Source organism: Triplophysa dalaica, chromosome 14 (assembly GCF_015846415.1).
Source record: "Triplophysa dalaica isolate WHDGS20190420 chromosome 14, ASM1584641v1, whole genome shotgun sequence".
NCBI classification, from domain to species: domain Eukaryota; kingdom Metazoa; phylum Chordata; class Actinopteri; order Cypriniformes; family Nemacheilidae; genus Triplophysa; species Triplophysa dalaica.
The window spans coordinates 21,204,248-21,225,986 of NC_079555.1; the positions used below are offsets into that span (position 1 = coordinate 21,204,248).

General features: G+C 39.7%; 1 protein-coding gene across 2 annotated transcripts in view; it reads left to right on the plus strand.

Annotated features, from left to right (window-relative positions):
* Positions 1 to 21,461, plus strand: part of tspan4a (tetraspanin 4a) — a 48,971-nt gene extending 27,510 nt beyond the window's left edge. For both annotated transcript variants that reach the window (XM_056766726.1, XM_056766723.1), the window contains 6 exons: positions 4,475 to 4,666; positions 13,111 to 13,185; positions 17,178 to 17,279; positions 17,552 to 17,683; positions 19,072 to 19,155; positions 19,309 to 21,461. In XM_056766726.1, the coding sequence (XP_056622704.1) occupies positions 4,475 to 4,666; positions 13,111 to 13,185; positions 17,178 to 17,279; positions 17,552 to 17,683; positions 19,072 to 19,155; positions 19,309 to 19,377 (654 nt within the window). In that variant the 3' untranslated portion in view covers positions 19,378 to 21,461. The remainder of the gene's footprint in view (positions 1 to 4,474; positions 4,667 to 13,110; positions 13,186 to 17,177; positions 17,280 to 17,551; positions 17,684 to 19,071; positions 19,156 to 19,308) is intronic.
* Positions 21,462 to 21,739: the final 278 nt, after the last annotated feature.

A 21,739-nucleotide genomic window follows, 5' to 3' on the forward strand; every position in this document is an offset into this window, starting at 1 on the left:
GAATGACTGTGTTTCCAATGCGGTATTTCAATTTGCACATTTTGAAGGGTAATGGATACCTGACTAATGACTTGTACACAGAGGAACAGAAAACGACCTTTCAAAACCTTTTCCAAGATCTTTTGTATGGTGTAGCATTAATATTTCTTTGGATTCAAATGAATGGAATACATCAAATTAGAGTACAACTCAATACTCTGTCCATATAGTGCACATCTAAGCATACAGTTTATTACTTTTACATATACATTTAGTCATTTAGCAGACACTTCTATCCAAAGCGACTTACAGAGAAACGTAGTTAGCAAAGTATATAATAATAGGCTATTGAAACCCTTTAAATGTGCAATTATTTAATAAGAGATCACTTGTGTAATATATGCATTAGACATAAACACCGACTTTACTAGTGTTACTCATGTTTATATTTTGCCAGCACAGTTCTTATGCAAAGTAGTTATTTATTAAGATATATTAAAAACACATGCAGAAACTTTTTTTCATATATAACTTTTTTCATTTATTTCTGAAAGAAACAAATAACATAACGGTACATTTTTGGAGAAGATGTTTACTGCACATATATTTCTATCATTTTATAATATTTCTTCCTATAATACAACATATAACACGTAAAACATGCATTTGACTGATGATCCGGGAAGCCGTCACGATACATTTAACACTCGGACTCGAAGACTCGAGAGACACTCGTTTCTCCTGAATCATATTAAAGATCACTACGGCTCAGCCGCCTAGAAGTTCCGCTGTAAACACAGGTTTGCGGCAAAAAAAAAATCATCCAGCGAAATTGGCAGTGAACGACTCTTGCAGATTATGTGAAGTAAATCTACGCATCCACAGTACAATTACTGCATCCAAACTGATATTTGACAGTAGAGACAAACAAGGAAATGTTTGCATCCAACTGTCAAAGTTAGGATTAGTTCTGTTAAACACAGCTCCTTATTCATTTCCATCTGTTGGAAATGCTGCAATTTAATTGCAAGATTATGGCATAACAGAGTGAATAGCATCCCGTGTTTCTGTAACCGGAACGAACGACACCTGCTCTTGGTGGGCTTCGAAACGAGTCGGTTCGGCATGGGAGACGGACGCTCTAGCGAGGAGGCTAAAGACCGCAGTCTCTAGCGTCTGTCGCTAGAGAGTCCTTGACGTCGGGAAGTGAGGTTTACATACTGCACAGGTCTACACTAGCTTGCCTCCGTTACATCTCCATGTCCGTTGTAGTTTTCCCTAGCTACAATCTTAATTCTGCGCTTATCGTCTACATCACGGCTCTCAGACCGCCCTCTGTTCGCTGGTTGGTCCGCTGTTATGGAGCCGGAGATAAACGGATAGATGGTTAGCTATATCAGACTGAGTTCAGAAGCGAAATGAAATTGAGCGGAAGTAAGAATTCTGACGTAGTCAGGCTAAGCTGTTATAGCATGTCACATCTAATTTTCACTGCAATAATTTATACATTTTTCTCAATATTGAAGACGTTTCAGCATTCATTTTGGAAGCTTGATTGTTGACTGTTCACAAAATACCACCATTATTTCAGCCATGAATCTCTGTGGATGTCAGATTTCGGATGAGTTGAGTTGAGGTGTTATTGCTATGTGAATTGAGGCAGCGCTGCCAGGAAACAGATGGTTGCTTGCTATTAGAGCAAACAAACAATTCTAAGCTTTTAGTTCATTTAACTCAATTTATTTAAATCCATCTCACTCACGTGAAGACTGATACTAGTCTGAAAAGCACCACATTTTAACCAAAGCAGTTGAGAGACAACAGAAGTTAACTCCTCATCCTCATTTTTTCATGTCATGTGATTCATTGAGCCTTCAGATAGTTCCAGGAACTTCTCTTTAAATGCTTTCCCTTTTCTTTTTTATTGCTTAAATGACTTTGAATGGGTTTTTCAGCCGCAGCTCCATGCATTAAAAGTAACTTCCAGGAACTATGAGAGCCTCCATGAAACGCCATTGCTGTGAAAAAACTGTTCCATTGGAGTCAGCAAAGTTGACACAACTCTCTCTCTCAATGGCTCTGATTTAAGCTAGCTTGAGAATAAACCAAAGGTCAATATAACACATTCTCATTCTCACATAAAAACTCTCATTCTTGCCTTTTTATGGGACGCATTTTCAAAAAACATAGCAAAGACATTGTAACACATCTCAATAAAAGGGAAGGAAGGAGGCGGAAACCGGCAAACATTTAAACATTTAATAAAGTAATTTAAGAGCCGGCGGCCCCTCACGGACGACCGCCGGCGAACAAAACATGAACATAAATATAAATACAAACATAACATAAGTTCGGGCCCGGTCCTCTCTCTCCGACGGGCCGGTCGCTCGTTCCTTTTATATGCTCCCATCTCCTACGTGATTCGAGGCCGGTGTGCGCACAGCTGGCGCTCATTCACAATTACTCACCGGACTCGAACCACGGTCTCGCCCCGCCTACTCTACTACATACCCCCATCACCCCTCACAGGCCAGGGGGTACCCCCGCGACTGTGCAAGCTCCCTCCCCCTCCTTCGGGGGGGGTGGGGTGGGGGGTATGCAGCGACGAGACGAGACAACGGAGACGGGAGCCCTCGGAGCGACCGGAAAGAGAGAGGGGAGAGAGGAAAAAAAATTAAAGTCTGGTTCCCCGACATGCTGCCGCTCGTTCCTCAACCAGCCGGAGTACTCTCCTTCGCGGTGCCTTGCGGTGGCCCTGGGGCTTCGGTGGACGGCTCGACCGTCCGCCCCCTGGCGGCCGGCGGTGGCTCCTCCTTTATCTGGGAGTCGGGGCGGGCTCCCCGTCCCCTGCTCCTCCCCCTTGGGCGGACGGACGCAGGCTTCGGCCTCTGGCAGGCGGTGGCCGCACTCGGCACTTCCGCCTCCTGCTCCTCCCCCTCGGGGGACGGACACAGGCTCCGGCCTCTGGCGGATGGCGGCAACCCCCCCGCTCCCGCTTGGACGACACCCCACCTCGACCCAGGGGCGCGGCAGCAAAGGTCACCGTTCCACCGAAGCTTCGGGCAGCCACTGGACGGACGCCCTTCGTCCGCGCTGCCCGAACTCTCCGGCACCGCGAGGCCGGTGTGCGCACAGCTGGCGCTAATTCACAATTACTCACCAGACTCGAACCACGGTCTCGCCCCGCCTACTCTACTACAGACATATTCTGGACATTCATTTGCTTGGTAGTTACGACTCTCTCTATTGGCCAGCAATACGTACATTTGATCAAAGATAAATACTAAAAATAGTTTAAGAGCTGAAATACAAAAAAATGGGACATCTGGTCAAACGTTAATGGCAACAGAAGACAATGTGTTCCAAGTTTAGCTTGCCCAACATTGCCATGAATAACCTATTCTTCCAGATGTCTTTCAACTGTTTAACAGAATCCGAATTCCAACTTGATTTTCACTTCTTTTGTTCTCTAGCTAATCAAAGTTATTTAATAAAAAATCTATTTAATTATTCCATTTTACGAAGATTTTACTTGATTTCCCCCATCACTGGGAAATTCTTATTGGACTGACATTCATGTTACAAAGGTCACATGCACACATCGAAGTTAACATACAGTATAACCAATCACTGAATTCAGCTCTTTCTGTTCACATCCTTCTAGCCACAGGAAGAAGCAAGTGCTTGAACTTATTTATTCTACACTGGGGGACCTTAAATCTTCTCCCAGAGGGATGAAACCGGAACTCATTATGGAGAACATGAGAGGAATCTGCATGGCTGATATATTGCCTGAAGAGAATCTTCAAACCTAATCAATCTTTTATTTCATTTGTACTATGTTTCCAAACTTAGCTGTGAAACTGCACCATACTACTCTCTCAGACACTGCTTTGTAAAAAGCCTCATGATGTTCTGGTTCAGTCCTATATTCCTGAGCCTTAATCACTTTTGTAACATGCATTGAAAGGGTCAAGAATAGAAAAAGGATTACAGTCCCTAATGCTTTTTATTCTCAAATATGATCTCTTCTGCTCAATACACATTCACCACCAAGTCATTCAAGTCACACCAAAATCCATGTATTTCAGAATGACAAGCCAATGTACCGCAATCACTGTGCTACTGTCCAGACTACCGCTGAAGTGCAAACTTATACTTATAGGCTTATACTAATGGATAATCAAGGAAAAGAAGTGTTGAAAACTGGCTTCTTACCTTATGAATGAGGCATTTATATAGGGCTTTATTGTGTATTGCTGTACACCCAAAGCACTTTACAATTGTGTTGTTCCCCTCTGGTACTGGTCTGTGGGTCTTTGAAACACTTATATACTCACACAGTTGAAGGCAACATTTTAATGAACTGAAGTAAAGTTTTATAAAGTTTTATACATATGAGTACATGTCTCAACAGGCTAATGTAAGATATATGCCCTAAAACAAATGCAGTAGTCATGAACTCATTATTTTAATCAAATCCATTTTTTTGCAGCTCGGGGGTTGTGGGATACTTGGAGTTGGAGTTTGGTTATCCATTACCCAGGGAAACTTTGCTACTCTATCATCCTCCCTGCCGTCACTTTCTGCTGCCAATCTCCTCATCGCTGTCGGCACCATCATCATGGTGATTGGCTGTCTGGGGTGTGTGGGTGCGGTCAAAGAGAGTCGTCCGTTACTCCTGAGTGTAAGTGTAGTTAATTTCTACAAATGTGAAGTAAGTGCACTGCAAACACCCACTAATGTGTTTAAAAGGGTTACATGGTACAAATACATGTTTTTCTGTGTCTAAGAGTGTGTTATAAGTTGGTCATGCATGTATTTGTGGGTAAAAGTGCATGTAAAAGTAAGTGTGGGAACAAAAGATGCATTCTATCTAAAAGTGAATGCTCACCCAGTCCTGCCTAAAAAAGGCTTGTGTAACCACACCTTCACAAATCTACATCAGTTGGTGGTCTGATTTGACTAAGACCGCCCAAATATATACACAAGTAAGGTGGTGTACGTGTCAGTACAATTGTAGAGTTCTCTGATGTTCCAAATATGATTGAAGGCGTTACATTTCCCTCACATGCTTGCAATATTCCACCAATCACTAGGCACTGGTTAACTGGCCAATTAGAGCACACATCGCTTTTCAGAGCCATGAGCTTTGTTAAAATCTGCGCATTTCAAAGAGGCGGAGCAAAGAGGAGATACAAACATGCACTGTATGTGGAAAATACAGCATTTATGAACCTTAAATCATGTATAAACATTGTATTACACCTAAAACAAACCATGATATTCGTTTTGGCTGTCATATGACTCCTTTAACAAAAACAAAACATTTTGTTTTGAGACAAACACTAGGTTAGATTCATTTGCTTACAATAACTATATAGCTATTTTCAACTTTGAAATGTCAGAACAAACAGACCCAACTGCAGCACGAAAATGCTTTCGTTCATAATTTATGACACGGAGTTTGATAGCCGGGAACATTAGCAAACACTTGTCGCGTGAAATACAAGGTTATTTAAAGGGCTGATTTTTATCTAGTTTCACAGAAATGTAAAATACATCATAGGGGTTCACATAAAGTGTCTGTGAAGTTTCAGCTCATAATACACCACAGACCTTTTAATATACCATGCGCTACATGTCCACTTTTGCATGTGAGGAGAAACGCGCTGTTTTTGTGTGTGTCTCTTTAAATGCAAATTAGCTGCTAGTCTCCGCCCCCTTTCAGCAGAAAACGCAGCCAGTGCTGTGAGCGTGTGCTTCCAGCGACAAAACAATAAAGTATGGTGACATAAAGCTTACAAGAAACAAGCTCTCGTCTTTGAACATCAAATATAATGTTTTCGATAAGCATACTAAGCCATTCGGATCGCAATGCCCCTCCAGTCCCTGTTGTTCCAGTAACGACCGCTTTCGGGAGAGAGAACCGCGTCGCATGTTTACAAACCATACACACAGTTTTCGGAAGTGAAGATAATCGAGACAAATGCATCGCTATTTCTCTAAGTCAAATTCATGTTACACAGGACAATCCCATCGCATGTTTACAGGCCAGAGACATTGCTTTCTAATAATGAATGGACAAACGTGTCACAGTGATATTTTATCTACTTTTAAGTTGCCACAGGTCCCTGGGGTCTTACTTAAAAAATACCGGTACTTACTATTGTTACACCTTTGCCTCGTTCACTGTGGAGATTTCCATTGAAGTCTCTTGTCTCCTGTGAGGCTGAGAACATTGTTCAGTGTTAGTCTGTGCAGAAAACAACAGAACAGTTCGTAATCTTTCCTACTTTTGCCATGTTGTTGGAACTTCACACATGTGAAAACAACAATGGCTGCGGCGCAATGGTTGGACACGTTCAGAACAAGAGGCCGAAATATTATAATAAGAACGGCTGCTTACATCATTAAGAGAGCAATTTCTGGATTAAGTGGAGTCACAAGTTAAAGTCACAAAGCACTAATCCTCAACACTTAAGAAACAGTTGATTCATGAGGAGAGCAAAAACATTTGTTTTCTAAAATCATAATAAAATTAAACCTCAAAATTGCAAAAAAATCAAGGTCGATACCATGACCTGCAAACACCCAAGTACACAAATAATTAGTCAACGCCTTTTTGCACTGGACATGCTGGTTTTGTCCTCATCTCATATATAAACCACCAGCGGTTGACAACTACCTGATAATACATTCGCAAAAAGAAGCCATGTTAACAAGTTTCAGTAAGTAAGCAAAAAGTTATTGGAAAATTGAAATGTTTATCCAAGCTTAAATCACAGTTCCTCAAATATCTTTTATTTCATTTATTCAAGTTAACTGATCAACCCTCAGGTTGTTCCAGACTGGTATAAATGACTTTATACCGCTGAACACAAAGAAATATATTTGTAAGAATGTCAGTAACCAAACAGATCTCCTGCCACAGTGACTCCCATAGGATTTATTTTCTCTACTATGGCAGTAAATGGGGGATAAAATTTGTTTCTTTACTGACATTTTATTAAAATCCTTCCTTTGTGTTCAGCTGAAGCAGACATTTCTTAAGATTTGGAACAACCTGTGGGTGAGTAAATGATGACAGAATGGAACTTGCATTATTTGTGTAAAATGAATAAGCATACTGTTTTGTGTTTTTTTATACAAATTGGTGGGTTCAAGAAATTACAATAGTGCTGAAGAGCATTTGCTTATTCTAAAAAGATATATCCATCCATCCATTTTCTTCCGCTTATCCTGGGCCGAGTCGCGGGGGCAGCAGTCTAAGCAGGGATGCCCAGACTTCCCTCTCCCTAGACACTTCCTCCAGCTCTTCTGGGGGGACACCGAGGCGTTCCCAGGCCAGCCGGGAGACTTAGTCCCCCCAGCTTGTCCTAGGTCTTCCCCGGGGTCTCCTCCCGGTGGGACATGCCCGGAACACCTTCCCGGGAAGACGTCCAGGGGGCATCCGGAAAAGATGCCCGAGCCACCTCAGCTGGCCCCTCTCGATGTGGAGGAGCAGCGGCTCTACACTGAGCTCCTCCCGAGTGACCGAGCTTCTCACCCTATCTCTGAGGGATCGCCCAGCCACCCTGCGGAGAAAGCTCATTTCGGCCGCCTGTATCCGGGATCTTCTCCTTTCGGTCATGACCCACAGCTCATGACCATAGGTGAGAGTGGGAACGTAGATTGACCGGTAAATCGAGAGCTTCGCCTTGCGGCTCAGCTCCTTCTTCACCACCACAGACCGGTACAGCGACCGCATTACTGCAGAAGCTGCACCGATCCATCTGTCAATCTCCCGTTCCATTCTTCCCTCACTCGTGAACAAGACCCCCACATACTTGAACTCCTCCACTTGAGGCAGGGACTCTCCATCTACCTGAAGTGGGCAAGCAACCCTTTTCCGACTGAGAACCATGGCCTCAGATTTGGAGGTGCTGATTCTCATCCCAGCCGCTTCACACTCGGCTGCAAACCGTCCCAGTGCATGCTGAAGGTGCTGGTCTGATGGGGCCAGCACGACGACATCATCCGCAAAGAGCAGAGTTAAAATCGTGTGGTCCCCAAACCCGACGCCCTCCGGCCCCTGGCTGCGCCTAGAAATTCTGTCCATAAAAATTATTAACAGAACCGGTGACTAAGGGCAGCCCTGCCGGAGTCCAACATGCACCGGGAACAAGTCTGACTTATTGCCAGCAATGCGAACCAAGCTCCTGCTGCGGTCGTACAGGGAACGGATAGCCCTTAGCAAAGGGTCCCGAATCCCATACTCCCGGAGCACCCTCCACAAGATGCCATGAGGGACACAGTCGAATGCCTTCTCCAAATCCACAAAACACATATGACACATAAACACATAAAAATATATAGCACCAGTTTTTATTTAATGTCATGTTCTTTCTGTATGAAGTGTATGAGTGAACTGTACATGTTAGTTTCATGTTAGGAAAACTATTTTCAAATGTGGAACCACTGTCCATGACTGAATCATGTTAAACCAAAACACATTTTTTTGTCGGTTGCTAATGCAAGATAATAAGAATTATTTATTTTCTGTTTACTATTGATCTCATACACATTTTGTCTCAAATACTGTATTAATTCTCACAGTTGAGCAGGAAGATGATGTGATATTAAACACTCAATTTTTCTGCATCAGCAGTGTAGATTTCAAAGTAGACTCTTTTTTTTCTGCTTGGTGAATATAATAATAATGTCCCAATACACACAAGTGCCACTGATTTAGTGATTTAGATTTAGTTCAATAGTGGCGATAAATTCAAGTCAAAGAAGTAACACTATTTAGCCACGTTTTCTCTTAAAATAAGGCATCGTAGATTTTACTTTTAACTTAAAAAAATGTGATATCAGATTTCTATCTGCTTTCTTAGTGTGGTCTTTTAATGCCTGAGTCTGCATACCATGCTGCGTACACTGATTTACAACTATTCCAAGCTAAATAAATAATTCCCCTGCATTACCTCTTTTTGAACTGTCAAGTATTTGTTTTTTTAGGAAGTGCTAATATTGGTAATATATTTAGAACAATTAATAAAATCAATAAAATGCAAAGTCCCAGTGTTTCCCAGTGAGTAAGTGGATGTCTGTGGCATCCCTCATTTCAAATGGAGTTAAATTATCAGAAGACCTAAGGAAACAGATGAAAGTAGATAATGGGCTTTATACAGCTCAGTCCATTAGACAGATTTCTATGAATAGTGACACATAATGATCATTTTTATATAAATCTATATCATTTGAACATCTATATAGTATTGCTAATGTCTGACTAAGAAATTCATGTTTGCTGCAATTATGTGTGAACGTGTTTTTTTGTCAGAAATTTGGTGAAATCTATACTGACTAACAAAAACCTTCATATTTCAACATGCAGATTTGCATTCAAACCCTAAATACATTATACTCCTGATCCAGGCTCTTATCTTTTAATAACCGGACTGCATCCAGCTGAGAGGATACAGACCATTTGTGGTGATTTCAGCTTTTTCCCTGAACAGCTGTGATATTTCCAGTACAGCACCATTAGAGAAGTGCAGTAAATGTAAGTGTAGACTTATGAATATATAACCGAAGGATTAACGCTCTTGAGTTGGGCTGGAATCACCTCAGAGACTATCACAGACTATCTCACTTACCATGCGGCACAACTCTTTGTCCAAGCCCTGGTCATCTCAAGGTTGGGCTACTGCAATGCTATCCTTGCTGGTCTTCCTGCAAAGGTTATTAAACCGCTCCAGCTGGTTCAGAACGCAGCAGCACGCCTCGTCTTCCAACAGCCCAAAAGAGATCATGTGACACCCCATTTCATCTCTCTCCACTGGCTACCGGTTGAAGCCTGTATCAGATTCAAGTCACTAATGCTGCCTACAGGACTATCACTGGATCTGCACCGGCTTACTTTCACACCCTCCTGCACTCCTACACCCCATCAAGATCCCTGTGTTCAGCAAACCAGCGGTGTCTTGTATTGCCTTCCCATAAGGACAGTAAATCGCATTCCAGCTCATTCTGCTTCACAACTTCATCCTGGTGGAACATTCTTCCCAACTCTGTCCGGTCAACCACATCTCTCACAACATTTAAAAAACTACTTAAAACCCATCTCTTCTGTGAATTCCTGACGAAAAAAAAGAAGAAGAACCCTTTATCTCAACAGGTAGTGGTCTAGCTTTAGTTGAAACCAGTAAATTTGTATTGGCACCTAATGTATTATGGCTCCTGTATGACATATCGCTTGTTGCTCCCTAAACTCTTTGTAAGTCGCTTTGGATAAAAGCGTCTGCTAAATGTAAAGTAAAATGTAATCATAGCCTGCAGCCAATGTGTGAGGGAGAAGATTTATGATAAAATATTCTCTTATGTACACAGAAGAGATGATGATGTTTACTCTTTAAGCAGCTATTTATGTCATAAGAACATATTGTAGTAGTGATGACCTCAGTGTGGATAGACTAGTTGTATTTCTCTCGTGCAGTATACAGTATATAGATACATACTGTACCTGTGACTCACTGTGAGAGTGCTTTTAGTAGTTCAAGTAGAACACTAACATCTAAAAATGCTTAAGAGACACAACCTTCCGGAAAATGAAACAGCCACTGACTAAACTGGTTTTCTGGCTTAAACTGGTCTACCATCATGCTTTTAGCTGTTCAGTCTGGGAAGTGCACACACAATAAATGCAGACATAATCAGAATTTCTATTAGGTAATAATAAGGCTCGTAATAGCATGCTAGCATTCAGCATATAATTCCACCCTCCCTTTAGAGCTCCCCATTTTAATGCCCCGTGCCATCTACATAAAATATATATTTCGACCACTTTACTTAGTGATTGCTGTCAGGATGTGTAGACACTTTCAACCAGTATAACAAAAATGTTTCTGGAAAGAATCACCTAACCTCCTTTCAAGGCATTTTTAACTTTCTGTGGCATTTTGCTTAAAAGTGATGGAATTCGGACAAAGATTCCAATGTTCAATAATTGCATTTATTAATAGTTAAGCTTTCCTGCAACAGAGCTTACCCACAAAACAACATACACAAGATATATCTTTAATATCTCAAATTAATCCAACTATTTTCAATTAATTCTTAATCAAATGTCCCGGATCAAGATTATTTCAAGTAGGGTCTACAATCTACATTCATTTTACATATCCATACTATTCATGTAGTGTATTTTAACAATTGGCTCATTTTTTATTATATTTTAAGAGGTTTTTAGCATCTTTAAATGCCTGAATGTGCATATCTTGATGCATGCACACATTCATAACTATTCTTGAAGCTAAATAAATACTTCCACAGCATTACTTCTCCACATTTAGTTACATTTAATTCAGGAATAATACTTGTTGTAGCCACCTGTGATTATTTCCAATATTCTTTTTACATGTATTAATTGTCTATTGTTTCTATAACAAACACTTTAAAGAGTACAGAACAGGAGATCATGTAAATGACATGCCATGCAGTGTGTAATGTTGGTGTATTTGAATGCAAGAAGTCAGACGTTTTGCTAGGACTGCCCGCGAAAACTTAATTCTTCTCAACCAAACACTCTTGCTCAAGGGCCTCATTCGTGGTAGACCAATTACATCAGACTAGACAATCTGACCAATCACATCAGACTAGACCATCTGACCAATCACATCAGACTAGACCATTTGACCAATCACACCAGACTAGACCATCTGACCAATCACATCAGACTAGACAATCTGACCAATCACATCAGACTAGACCATCTGACCAATCATATCAGACTAGACCATCTGACCAATCACATCAGACTAGGCAAGTAGAACAAATCATTTGTGAGTCAGTCAAGAAGTTAGGTAAGAATAACTGTTTTTACACCTTATATGTACATAAACTTGTTGTTGGACACTCCATAAACCAAAGTAGGACCTTAAAGATCCCTACACAAGTATACACAGTGTACACAAGTGTACACTGTGTACACAAGAATACTTGCGGAATATAGAGATTGATAATCTTCAAATTGTATTAAAAATATGAAAAAATACTATGCATATTAATATTACTGTTAAATGCAAGTAGTGCAGACATGTGTTGAAAATGATCTGCCGAGCTTTAACAACTTTAAACAGACTTCCAGATAAAAATGTTGTGAGACTTTATATACATGTCATTCTCTTCGTAGACATACTTATGTGATTTGTTAAATGTGTGGATACATATCTGCATTGTGTGCAAACAAAGCTTTTGCTTTTATGGATGCAGAATATTTGATGTCATTCCACATCTCTAGACTTCATCCATGAGTTTTTTCTGAAGTATGCACTGTTAAAGACAAGAAACGAATGTGATTAAGTTGACAAACGACATCAGCTAAGGGGTGGGGCTTCTGCGTATGAAAGCTCTCAATGAGGTGCTGATTCCTTAAATGGAATTGACTCTTGATTCTTAACGCATTGGAAAGAAGAGCACACACTGACCTTGAATGCTGTGAGGTGGAAGTAAACCAAACGAAAACAGTCCTCAAGTTAGCCTCCATCAGTTGCTCAAGAGTATGGAACACAATTACATGAGTAATACCTTTGGTCTCATCAGTCTGATTTCCATGAGTAGCCGTGTGAAGCTCTTCTGAAGAAGAGCTTCACACAGCTCTATTGAATCCAGAATCTATTGGCTGGATTCTTAACAGGGTTCAGATGTCTGTCTTCTCACTCTTTTCCTAGCGAATGTGTGTGTGTTTAGTCTCCTTTCTTGTACATCTGATAAGAACTGGAGATTAAGGTGTCGGATGAAGGAAGATGATTACATCAGGTGATATACAGTAGCTTGAGAGCTTTATCGAGTCACTTCGGGGATATTACTAGATCAGTGACTCACCAAGGCCATCATTAAATATGAAATTACAGTGGGACAGAGGAGCCATGAATCATTTAAACAGAATCATGAAAAGCAGGTGCATTGTGGGTAAATCACAGTGATGCTCTGGTCCGTTTTATTTCATTATTTATTTGATTTTAATCAGGACATGAGAAGGTCTTCTCAGAAGCTCATTCAATTTCCACGACGGCTGATGAAACGCACTCGCATGCTATATATCACGTGTATCCTCACCCGCTGTCTGTTGTTGTTTCTCTGCAGTTCTTCATCCTGTTGCTCCTGCTTCTGTTCCTGGAGATTCTGTTCATCATTCTCTTCTTTGCTTATCAAGATCAGGTAAGTCCAAAATCTGTCCATCTTCAACAAGAGCATCAGAATACAAGTGAATGAAATGTCTCAGTTGTTTTGGGTCCATATACAAGTTTAAAACATGACTGTGAATCCTGAAAAGCATGCAAAGAAGATATTAAAGCAATATTTAACCACAGCCCATCCCAGTAATGAAGGATACATATATAGAATATAGCATTTTCACCGTATTGTTTTGTGTGAAGAGCTTTTGTTAGACTTTGGCTGATGTAAAGTAGCCACATATCTGAGCAGAAACATTGTAAAAAGACTTTGGATTGTATCGTCTGTATCGTCTGTTCAGCACAGCTGCTCTCTTAATGAAACTTTAGAGGAGCCCAAGGTTACGCTTCTCTGGCCTGTGAAAGCAGATTTTTCCTGTAGACTATCTCCTTTGCATTTCTTAATATAGTATGTCTTTAACTAAATGGAGTTTAAGTGAAGACCATCTAGGAAACGATTGGGAGGTTGTCGAGATGTGTTAAGATTTTCACATGATTTCTTTTCTGAAGTGAAAATCTTGAACACAAAATGTCGATTGTTCCTGTAGCTCAACTGGTACAGCATTGCACTAGAACCACAAAAGTCAGGGGTTCAATCTCAGGGAATGCAAATAAAGATAAAAAAAACATGAGTGCACTGTGATCGTCTGCCAAAAGCGTAAATGTAAATGTGCTGTCCTCTGATTGGGGCACTGAATGGAAGGGTCATTTGTTTTACACCGAAGGACACTTTGAGACAGATGGTATTTTGATTGAACTTCTTGTATCAAGGCCAAAGCTTGTCTTGACTGTTATCCAGAAAAACCCATATGGCAGCATGACACCCTTTGGGTCAAAAACACTTTCAAAGGTCATTGCGACAATAATGCAGAAAGAAAGGCAAATGTAAGCCAATTCAGAGGGTACCATCTTCCAAGACTTCGAAAGAAGAGCAATGAATGGCCATCCAGTTCAAAGGCTCCTGCATCCTCACCATGCATACAGTATGAGAACCACTGGTCAACAGCAATCTGTCATATGCTATTAAAGGTCCAGTCAGTAATATCTAGCAGCTAGGCTCGCTCCACCCCTCCCCCTCCCTTTGGAAACACTAGGATGGCTAACAGAACATGGCGAATTGCAGTATATTTAAGAGGGACCCCCGGTGTATGTAGACAGAAATAGCTCCTTCTAAGGCAATAAAAGCATAACGCTTTATTGTGTATGTTCTTTATACACCTCCTAGACATAGCATTTCTATCAATAGATCATCCCAAAAAATTGACCTTTAAAATAAATGACAATTTATGTCATTTTCAATGACAGTTTTTGATGGATCCAGCCTCTGTTTCGGGACACAGTATACAGATGAAAAATCGATCAAAAAAGATAGAAAGTGATCACAAATCAGCAAACAAACAGGTCACATGACAATGAAAACACCGCAAATGTAGAATACGTCCACTGTACCACACGCACTATACAGAACATACTGATGTAATGGCGGAGAAGCGCAGTCTGTACCTCCTGTATTTCTGCCATTAATTATTCATGATTTTATTACTACATTACATCTTGTTATGGAAGAAATAAAGGAGAAGGTTTTTCCGGGTGATGTATAAAGGAGAGGACACGCAGGCAGATAATGTGTTTTTGAAATGCCTCCGTGTTTGGCACGCTGTCCGTCGTGAGAAGTGTTTGGAGCGGTTCTGCACCCTGATGTGATGCTTATTTAATGCACATTCACTTCTCAAAGCACTTCAAACACGTCCTCATGCGTGCAGCAGACCCAGATCCTGTGTTCTCCTGAGGTGAAGCTTTCATTAAACACTACAGATGATTGAGTCTACACTGTATCGCTTCCTATCTCTGAGGATTTGATCAATGTTGGAGATGTGGATGTTTTGTGTTTTTATCTTTGCCTTCTGACTGTTTACAGCTTGTGTCAAAACTATACAATCTGATGATATTTTGGAAAGCATATAGCCATTGATTTCAATATTCAATTCTGTCAATATTTTTGTCTAAATGTAGTGCACCATAAAATGAGGACGAGCCTTATTTACAGTATATCTGTGATCAGTCCTCGTAGATTAACATGTCGTCGTTTATTCATCTCCTGTGGAGCAAAACCTCTATATAACAAAATGAACCAGACAACCAATGTACAAATACAATCTGTTTCATTTAAAGATCGAACAAACTCTAAATATACAACGAACGATGTGATGCTGTTGACACGATAAAGCACAATGTTCATATGTTTTATGTAAATACAGCAGAAAACATATATAATCACACATTACAATACATTCCATGATAAAAACAAACATTTACGTTCAAAAACAATTGTCGTCTAATAAACGTCCCTGTGCTTACAGTAGGAACACTTCATGTCTTTAAAATGCTGAAACCCAAAGACCGAACATGGATATACATGTATGTGCGTTTATAGCATGTATGATACAGTTCTTGGAGTTTGGACTAGATATACAGTACAGCTTCTGTTCTCATGGACATTGTGGATGTTCTTCTGGTACAGAATGCTTCACGTGCTGACTGAGCAGCAGCTGCAGAAAGATGAGGACGCTGGTGGAGTCCATCATACATTATTCATTACATGAAATACTGATTCCATCACAATGCTTAAACACGAAAACTGCTCCTCATTAACACAGGCGCACACACACACACACACACACACACACACAACCAAAACACACGTTCCTCTATGCCAGCAGAAATGACAAGCTCATCTTTGTTCATTCATGAGCTCAGTAACATTTACAGCTCATGTTTTGCATCATTCATAGAAGGCCAGCAAAATGCATTTCCCTGTAACCCTTTATGTAAACTGCTGCATTGAATCATTTGTGGAAGATTGATTTCAAAGTCAATGACGTCTGCTCTTGTTTTCAGAACGTGGCCAGTTATGTGTATGTCATTTATCACTGTACATGCTGCTGTGTTTTAGCATCCCAATTTCATTTCATTACTCAACCTGTCAAGTCTTATCTACTGTATACAGTAGACATCTATGTACAATGAAATGTGATGTTACAGAACAGCCAGAGATTCTGTTATTTTAGCAAAACATAATGGACTGAAACATGTCTGAAGGCATCAAGTCATTACATCTGAGATTCAGGGTACTTAAGACTAAAAGTGTCCAATTAAACCATTTTCTGAATGTGATAAATGTACATTTTCAGTGATCTTTTGAAGAAATCGTTCAGTTTAATATGCTGTTGGTTTGAGAACTCAAAACCCAGTAATCCCAGCATTTCTTGAAATCAGAATGACTCATTTTGAACTCGGCAGATCTCAGAGAGACAAGCATGTGAACACGTAGCATTAATACATCGAGAGATGTGTTGAGAAGCTCAGTCCGTCCACTGGTATTATGACTTATCTCATGTCACACTGGGTGCTGTTTCTGTGTCCCATCTGAGCGCTTAATGTCCATCTGAAGAAGCCTGATATTTCTAACAAACAACTGAAGTGTATTTTTAACATCTCTGAGCTCAGTCTTAGTCGGATCTCAGCTCTTTGGTAACGATTTCAGTTTATGATGCAAAATGTCATTTTATACAATGCATCCCTTAAAATAAAGGTTGAAAGAAGATTTTATTTATAGAAGAACCTTTTTGGATTCTCCAAAAAACCTGTTAGGAATCGACTTGTTTCATAATCCGTAGAAGAACATTTTGCGGTTCTGTGGATGTTTAATTGACCAGATCCAACAAAGGTTCTTCTATGGCATTGGTTTTTATGAGCGTAAGCAAAGATCAGGGAAATAGAGATCCAAAACGGTACTTGACTCACTACGGTAGAGGCACTTTTACTCACTGCGGATATTTGTTTTACTGTCGACACTGCTGAAACAGAATGTTATTAGATGTTTACAGTAGTATACACGTCAGCACAGCTCACCTTCTCAAGATATTACAAATAGCCTACATGGCAGACGAATAAGATTTTGGTCCTTGTGTGCTCTAGATTGATCTGTATGCTCAGAGTGATCTGAAGAAAGGTCTACAGCTATTTGGAACAGAAGGAAACATCGGCCTGACCAACGCCTGGAGTATCGTCCAAACGGATGTAAGTGCTTTTTATTCCATTGTGCAGTTTTGATCCGACCAGTAAACAAGAGCTGCATGACTTATGCTTCAATACATCTGAGGGGAGAATTCTGAGATTTGTTCATCTGCTTTGAAAGATATCTGTTAAGATAACAGTATTCATGTCAAACTTAAGGTTCATTAAGTCCAGCACAAAGGAATAACATGAAGAACGTAACCAGAAAACGAGACGCGTTTGTGGAAGTTCTCTGGTGCTAAATTAATCTGTGTGTGTTTGTGTGTGTGTTGTAGTTTCGCTGCTGTGGAGTGAATAATCACACAGATTGGTTTCATGTGTACAATGCCACTCAAGTGCCGGACTCGTGTTGTCTGGAGTACAGCGATAACTGCGGCCTGGAGAATCCTGGCACCTGGTGGACCGCTGTAAGAAACACAACAGTTTTGCCACAAAAATCTTATTTTTCCATTTAGTAACTTCCTTTAGAAGCTTTTCACATGTTTCCCAGTGGACAAAATAATCATTTTATTGATGATTCTGTTGAAAAGTTTACATAGTGTACGCCTGGCTTTTCATGAGTGTTGCATATGTTTGCAGCTGTTATCAGAGCCAACGACCAGATACGCAGACGCTCGAAAGAAAAGAATTAGCCTGACCTGGATCAGTGGACAGATTAATGTCTCAGTACAAACAAGAGACGAATAAAGAATGATCACAAAAATATATATTATCTAGGCAACATTGTGAAGTATAACACAATAAAGTATAAACAAACGTTCAAACCGTGTGTAAGAATGTATTTTTATAGCTTGTTTAGGACAGTACTAAATGAAAACAAAACAAAATGCATGTTTGATGATCGCTCAAAGCTCCTGAAGACGTTTGAAAAAAATTTAACAGGACAATAAGTCATATCTATGCTTTTGAACCCCACAACTACATAGTTTACTTACATCATTCATTCTAGTTCAAATATATATATAAAATAATACACTGAAGTAATACGGTCATCGATCATATTGCTGCCACAGCGGAACCGCTCAATCTTCATGTGTTTTCTAGCACGTTATTCGAACACTTTTGTAAATGATTTTTGATTTGTTTTAGTGTAAGTGTGGGTTTCAAACATGTTCTAAATGAACTACTGCAGAGAACACAGTGCCACGTGAGTTATTGATTCAGTAGAACACAGGCGGAGCGATGAAATGATTTGACACATGCCGTTGTTGTGTTATTAATAGCCAATACCTTAGTTGACTTCAGAGCCATTGAGAGAGAGAGTTCTGCCAACGGAAGCCCAAAACTATGGAGCGTCACGTGATTCATGGAGCCTTCAGATAGTTCCAGGAAGTTATGTTTTCTCTTTAAATGCTTTTTTCTTTCATTTTTTATTCATTAAATAGCTTTCCTCTTCAAATGGGTTAAAAGTTTACCTCAGTTGGTCTGTTTAGTCACAGCTCCATGCGTTACTAGTAACTTCCAGGAACTATTGAAACTGTGAAAAAACTGTTCCGTTGGAGTCAACGATGAAGACGCGACTCTCTTTCTCAATGGCTCTGGTTGACTTTAGATATCATGATATCTGACTGGACAACAATGGACACACGTCTGACATGATGTTTTTCAGAACTACACAAGTATACAAATGATCTATAAGTGGCAGACATACGTGTCAGTGTCGGGAAGAATTTGTTTTGCTTTACCAATATAAAGCTGCAGTCACTGATGTCCAGTTTTTCCACAGAATGAGGGACAACACCATATATTCTGAATCACATACAACAACATGAAATGTGCATTTGTGTGTTGACAGCCATGCTATGAGCGGGTAAAGGGCTGGCTGCATGAAAATCTGGTGGCTCTGTGGATTTTTGCTCTGTGTTTGGCTCTAACACAGGTATCAACTGTTAATGCACGAAAGATTTGGATTGTTTACACATATTTTTCACATACACATCTCCCTAGTGTAACTATATCATCAAAACACACACACACACACCAACATGTCTCCAGATTATTGAATAAGTGACGTGTGTGTGTTTGTTTTCAGATTCTGGGTCTGGTGTTCTCCATGACCATGTTCTGTCATGCAGTGAAAGTGGACACATTCTATGCATAAAAGCCCGACTGAGACCAGCACTGCCACAACAGGACCAAATCATTTCAGATCCTCAAACAACACGCAACACTGTAAAGGCCAATTCACACCAACATTCTAACATTCTCAATGACATCGATCCAATGTGGGATGCCAACGGGGATTTCACACTGATCCACAAACTCAAATAAACACCATGTTTATAGCAGCAGTATAATGAGTCAATTAAAACAAACTGATCTTTACTGTGAATAAGTACATTTACTTGTACTGTTGTTGTTATCCTTCAGAACTGTCCTCTTCTTGTCATATACTGGCAGTATGTGCAGTGCACTTGATTTGCTGAAGGGTTTATTATTATTATTATTCATGTGTTCATCATGGAGACAGACAGATGAATAACCAATGGTGTTATTTTATACTTGTTGTTTATACTTAATTGTATGAATACATATTACTCATGATATGCATTACATCCATTTAAATTTATTCTGATTGGGCTTGAGTTCACATTCAATTAAGATCACAATTTCGTATTTCTGACTTGTACACTTTCTAAAAATATGACGTTAGTTTTTGAAGAAATTTAGAAAAGATGTTTGAGTACTGATGTGGAAACGAGCACAGCATTAAGAATAAAAAATGTAACGCACGAACAAAGCAACACGTGAGCCTCATGATCTACAGTAGCCCCAAGACAAGGTCACTATGGGCAGCACAGAGAAGTGGAGCTATTATATGGACGTCTTTTCAACCCCCCTTCACACGTAAACACATACTGTCATCATTTATTCACCCTCCATACATTTCTTCGGCTGAAAATAAAAAAAGATATTTTGAAGATTGTTGTCGACTGGCACCTATTTGCTTGCATTGGTTTTGTGACTATAAAATAGAAGGGAGTGGGTCCCGCTGCTGTTCAGAAACCAACTTTCTTCAAAACATCTTCGTTTGTGTTCTGGGGAAGAAAGAAATTCATTCAGGTTTGAAATGACAGGCAGGTGAGTTTAAATGACAGAATTTTCATTTTTGGGTGAACTTTCAATTTAAACTCAATCCAGTGATAAAACCAGAGAAAAGAGTGGAAATAGCAAACTTTACAGTCAATAAAACGTTTGCTTATATAAAGTTGACTGGCAGATGAGAAAAAAACCCTCCTGCTTCAAAAAAAGGTTGGAATGTCATTGCAATCCATTCTAAAATATTTAACAAATGACGCTCGAGCCTCAAACACTTAATTATTTTACAGCTAGCAAAATTTCATCATTTATTTTGTGAAAGTTGCTCACAGTACACTTGCTTTGATATTTTGCGAGGACATTCAGACATCTTATATTGTCCAGATTCTTCCTGGAATCACTGCAAACCCAAGCTGTGGAGATCTGCTGTAGCTGTGTAGATTTGAAGAGAAACATCATGGGGTGGATTCCCGTAGTTCCAGAATAACAATTAACACTGTCATATCATAAATACTGTTAAATAATATATCACAAAATATAATCAGTGTGATGGTGTCTCAAGATTCACACAAATGATTTTTGTTGAATTAAATATCCTTATTTCACTATGGCCTAGTCCTGGCTCAAGCTGATCCTTGTCAGGGAAACCGCCCCACATCATTCTGCTCGAAACACAGAATGACATGTATGAGAGCATATTAACAGAATACATGAGCACAATTTCCTTCAAATATGAAGTTTTTTTGTATTTATGTACAATACCAGGCGATTTCTACAATACCGTACAGATATCCCACAATGCAATGCACTTGACCTTACATTTCCAGTATGATATGTGATACAGAAAATCAACCAAGTTCTTCACCTTTGCGGATTACTACTTTTGGATGACATTGAAAGTATTTTTTCAACATGTAAAATGTTTTAAATGGAAAAAAATATATCCGTTTATGTTACGATAATACGACAATGTAGCGTACTACTGTTTTAAGCAGTGTTGTATAAGGCTATACTACGTTATGAAAAGCAAATAAGCAGAATCCAGTATGTGGAGGTTGTAATATGAACAGTCAGTATGACAGAACTTATTATAAACAGAAATATGTATAGAGCTGTGATGTAATGAATAAAGCTTTTACAACCGTGTGGATGTGTATTCATTATTGCAATTGAAAAACTGTAAGATTAAGGTTTGCAAAGGATAACATTTTCAGTGACAATAATGCGTTCTGATTAAAACACTTACAGAGTCATAACTTTCCTCATCAGACAACTAGATGATCATAAAACTTCTGACTGATTTTATTTGGTCTCAACCTTCCAGCACTAACACACTGTTAAGACAATGAGTTTTATTGAATGAAACTTGACAGAAAACCCTCCGAAAGTTCTATAATATGTCTTCCTTACACAAATATTAAAAT